Raw genomic sequence first — 4,310 nt, forward strand, 5'->3', positions numbered from 1 at the left:
CCACCCATCCATCCACCCCAGCGCCACCACCTCCATCCACCCACCCATCCAACCACCCCAGCGCCACCACCTCCATCCACCCACCCATCCATCCATTCCCGCCTGCCCTCACCTGCAGGTAGGGGGGGAACATGTCCTCCAACTTGCTCTTCTTCCGCCCCCGGCGCTTCTTCTTCTCGTCCCCTTCTGCCGAGCTTGGGTCCAGGCCGCCCTCCGCCGGGAGTTCTCCCGGAGCCCCTGGGAACACTGTTCCCATGACCATCTCCCCCCAAAGGAGCTCAGGGCAATTCCCATTCTGTGGGAAAGCCTCGGGCAGAGCACCCCGCACCCCAGCGGCATCCCCCCCCCCCAGACCCTCTCCATCCGGAGGGGACAGGGATGCTTGGGTGGGACGAAGGGAAGGTGACGGGGGCCCTACCGTCCTCCGGGTGCCCCTCGGCGCTCAGCCCCTCGCGCCCCACTTCGGCCAGCACCGCCGAGACCTTCTTCAGGCGGGTGTGGGACTTCCGCTGCCGCACCATGAAGCCGCCGATGCCTGGTGGGAGGCAGAGGAGGGTCACGGCGGGGCCGGTCACGGTCCCCCGGCTCGGGGCGGCCCCGGGCACCCGTACTCACCGGGACGGTATGGCTTGCGCTTCCTCTTCTTGCACTCCTCCGGGTCCTCCAGCCCCTTGCCCGAGTCCACGTCGGCGCCGCCGTCGCGGTCGGGGCTGGCCGGAGCCTCCAGTTTGATCTCGCACTCCATGTGCTCGACGCCCACTGCAAGGTCGGGGACGTCACCGGGCACCTGCACGGCGAGGGGGGACCCCCGCAGCCCTCTGCGCCCCGCGTGCATCCCGCCTCGGAGCTGCCGTCGCGGGGGGTGGGGGAAAAAAACGCACCTTCAGCCTTCAGCAGCTCGTCGGCGTCCAGGTCGCCGTCCTTCTTGTCGTCGGGGCCCAGCGGGTCGCCCCCCTCCAGGACGCCGTCGCCGTTGAGGGTGCCCAGCCGCGTCTTGCGCTGCCGGCGCTTGTGCAGGGGCGACATGGAGAGGTTGCGGAGCACAGCCATGCCCGTCTCCGTCAGCCAGACCCCCTCGAAGCGGAAGTACTGGGGCTCTGCCGGGAGGGGAAAAAAAAAAACAGCGCTGGGCACACAGTAAATGCCAGGCATGTTCCCRGGGAGCCCACATCCCTGGAAAGCACATGCCCCTGGAAAACCCGGGTTCCCAGGGAGCCCATGAGCACTACCACCTTCATCCACCCATCGACCCCAGTGCCGCCACCTCCATCCACCCATCCCAGCGCCACCCGCCTCCATCCACCCATTCACCAATCCCAGCACCACCATCTCCATCCATCCATCCATCCATCCATCCCAGCCCCACCTACCTGGCTCCTTGATTTTGATCGAGGCAATCTCCGGAGGAGGCACAGGGACTGCAGAGGGAGAGAGGCAGATGTGAATCCCTGCTGCCCCCCGCGTCCCCCCTTCCCGGCGATCTCCCCCGACCCGGCTGCTCACCGGCGGGCTTGACCACGTAGGGCTGGCAGGCGCTGCAGTCGAATCCCTCGTCCGCCGCCTGCTCCACCTCCTCCTCCGTGAACAGGCTGTCACACGCCGCATGCAGCCACCTGTGGGGAACCAGGTCCCGTCATGAGCGTCCAGCTCCACGCAGGGTCCAGGACCCCCGTGAATGCCCGGGGCCCCGTGGGAACGGCTGCCCCAGCCGCTTGTTGGGACGTTTCCGAGCGGGGACGCGTTTCCCCACATGGGCGAGCTCAGGTTCCCCGGCTGCAGGGCTTCACCTCGAGCTCAAAAAAACCCTGGGCAGGAAACCTCAGGGATGAGACGCTGCTGGACCGTGGCAGGGAGCCCGAAACCCTCCAAGTGGACAAACCAGCCCTCGACCCAGCTCCAAAACTCCCCAGAGGTCCCTGCGGCAGAACGAGGAACCCGAGCACAAATTCACACCCGTCTCCACGCCGCGACCGAGGAGGGACCCAAACCATCCAGGGAGGGGGCTGCAGGACCCCCGCGCTCACCGATCGCAGTGCCGGCACTGGATGAGCAGGTCGTCCTCCACGTACTTCTCGCGGCAGACGGGGCAGACGACGAGGCTGGCGCAGGGCGCGCAGTGGGTGTAGTTGTTCTGCCACTCGCAGTGGAAGCCGGGCGACGCGGCCCCGCACTGCACGCAGCACACGCACCTGGGGGCGAGAGACGTCAGCCTCGGCGCTGGCGCCGCCGGCGGCCCCCCGCGCCCGGCTCCCGCGGCGGCGCTCACCACTTGCACTTCCAGCCGCCCTTGGGCACGGTCTGCAGCGGCGGGTCCAGGCAGTACGTGTGGTAGCTGATGTCGCAGTCGTCGCAGAGCAGCAGGCGGGAGGGATCGGAGGCTTTGCCGCACACCTCGCACACGATGCACTCCACGCAGCGCCAGCCCTTCAGCAGCATCACCTTGGTGATCTGGGCAGGGGCGGTCGCGTGAGCCCTGGGCACGGCCGCGCGGACGTACGGCCCCCCCCCCCGTGCATGGCACGGCCACGTGGACAGACGTTCCCCCCTCGTGCACGGCACGGCCATGCACCGGGACACGGCACGGCCATGCACCGGGGCACACACATGCATGCATCCCCCCCAGCATGGGCATGCATCGCCCCGTGCACGGCACGGTCCTGCCCACCCGGAGCCGGGCAGGGGTCCCGGCGCCCCTCACCTTGCTGTTGACGCAGTAGGGGTGGTAGCACTGGGAGCACTGGGAGCAGGCCAGGAGATGCCCCTCGGCCCCGCGCCCGAAGCTGCCGCACACCACGCACATATCCTGCGGGAGGGAGAGGGGCCGTGAGCGGCGCYGGCAGCGGACGGGTGCCCCATCCCGCCGCGCGGCGCCCTGCTTACCTGCATGAGCACGAACTTGTCGGTGTTGGAGAAGAGGACGACCGTGTTCTGCATGGTGTCGTCATCGTCCTCGTCCTCCTCCTTGCTGGGCGAGCTCTCCACGTCRGCGAGCTGGGGGCAGAGCGCGGGGACGGGGGCTCAGGGCCAGCGCGGGGCAGGGGGACACCGGCCACATCCTGGCGCCAAACCGGGGGGGGGGGCACGCGAGGGGCAGCAGACCCCAAAGCCCACCCGCAAGCAACCCTTCCCCCAGGGGCTGGCTCGGCACCAGCCCCACGCGGAGGGCGAGACCCCCCCCCAGCACAGCCCCGCCGCCGCCGTCCCCGGGGAGTCGCTCCGCTCCGGGGTCCCCTGCCCGCCCCGCGGCGCCCGGAGGGCTCCCGAGCCTTTCCGAGGGATGGGGATGGATGCTGGGGAAAGGGCAAGGGAAGGATGCTCGGCTCTCGGCCCTGCCACCTAGCAGCTCGGGGACCCCCCCCCGGCCCCCCTCCCCGCCGCCGCCCCAGCCCAGCCTTACTGCTAGGGTGTCAACGGACGAGGTGGTCGACTTCAGGCGCGCACGGCCCCGGCCCCGGCCCCCGTGGGACCCACCTCGGGGGCGCCTCCGCCCGGGGAAGCTGCTGCTGCGACCCTAGGGCCAAGGGGGAGAGGGGGGTTACGGCCGCCCGGACGGACCCCCGCCRCCGCCGCGCGTCCCGCCTCGGGGCAAGGGGTGGGGGTGGGAGCGGAGGGGCACGGTCCCCATCCCACCCCCCATCGACCTACGCACCGCAGGGACGCCCCAGGGAAAAAAGGGGAGCACGGCCCCAAAGAGGGGGAACCCCCCCCCAGCCCGGTACCTGCTTGACGCGGGAGCGGCCCGGGGAGCTGCGCCGCCGGCTCTTGTCCCCGTCGCCCTTGGCGGCCGGCTCGAAGAGCAGCGAGTCGTCCGTCTCGGCGCCCAGCGGCAGCGAGCCGCCGTCCTCCTTCTGCAGGCTGCCGTCGGCGGCGGCGAGCGCCAGGTCGAGGGACAGCGAGCCCCCGCCCTCGGGGTCCGGCGAGCCCAGCAGCGGCTCCGAGCCGGGGAAGCTGCTGCTCGTGTCCCCCTGGCTCAGGTTCGAGATCTCGTTGAGGATGTCGGGCCGGGGCCGCAGGGCGGGGGGCTCGGGCCCCCCCTCGTCCCCGCGCCCCAGCAGCTTCTCCCCGGCGGCGCACACCTCCATGGGCGTCTCGGGACCCAGCTCCTCCGGCTCCAGCGGCTCGGGGGACCCCTTGGCTTCGGGGTCGCCCCCTGCCCTGCCTTCCTCCAGCCCGTCCTCCTCGCTCAGCGGCGGGGAGCTCCCGCTGGTGCCCTCCCGCTCCAGCCTCGGCGCCTCCTCTTCCTCCTCCTCCTCCTCTTCGGGCAAGCCCGGGAAGGGCCCCAGCTCCGGGGCCGGGCTGGCGCGGGGGTC

At 71.2% G+C, this 4,310-nt stretch overlaps 1 protein-coding gene across 1 annotated transcript in view; it reads right to left on the reverse strand.

Moving 5' to 3' along the window:
- Positions 1–4,310, reverse strand: part of KMT2D (lysine methyltransferase 2D) — a gene marked incomplete at its 5' end in the record, with an annotated part of 25,726 nt that overhangs the window by 18,830 nt on the left and 2,586 nt on the right. Inside the window, 12 exons of the mRNA XM_026055447.1 lie at positions 113–237; positions 419–535; positions 616–759; positions 882–1,097; positions 1,371–1,418; positions 1,504–1,613; positions 2,025–2,189; positions 2,267–2,448; positions 2,699–2,803; positions 2,881–2,991; positions 3,398–3,511; positions 3,720–4,306. Of these exons, the coding sequence (XP_025911232.1) occupies positions 113–237; positions 419–535; positions 616–759; positions 882–1,097; positions 1,371–1,418; positions 1,504–1,613; positions 2,025–2,189; positions 2,267–2,448; positions 2,699–2,803; positions 2,881–2,991; positions 3,398–3,511; positions 3,720–4,306 (2,024 nt within the window). The remainder of the gene's footprint in view (positions 1–112; positions 238–418; positions 536–615; positions 760–881; positions 1,098–1,370; positions 1,419–1,503; positions 1,614–2,024; positions 2,190–2,266; positions 2,449–2,698; positions 2,804–2,880; positions 2,992–3,397; positions 3,512–3,719; positions 4,307–4,310) is intronic.

Source organism: Apteryx rowi, unplaced genomic scaffold, assembly GCF_003343035.1.
Source record: "Apteryx rowi isolate R43461 unplaced genomic scaffold, aptRow1 scaffold_999, whole genome shotgun sequence".
In the NCBI taxonomy this organism is placed as follows: domain Eukaryota; kingdom Metazoa; phylum Chordata; class Aves; order Apterygiformes; family Apterygidae; genus Apteryx; species Apteryx rowi.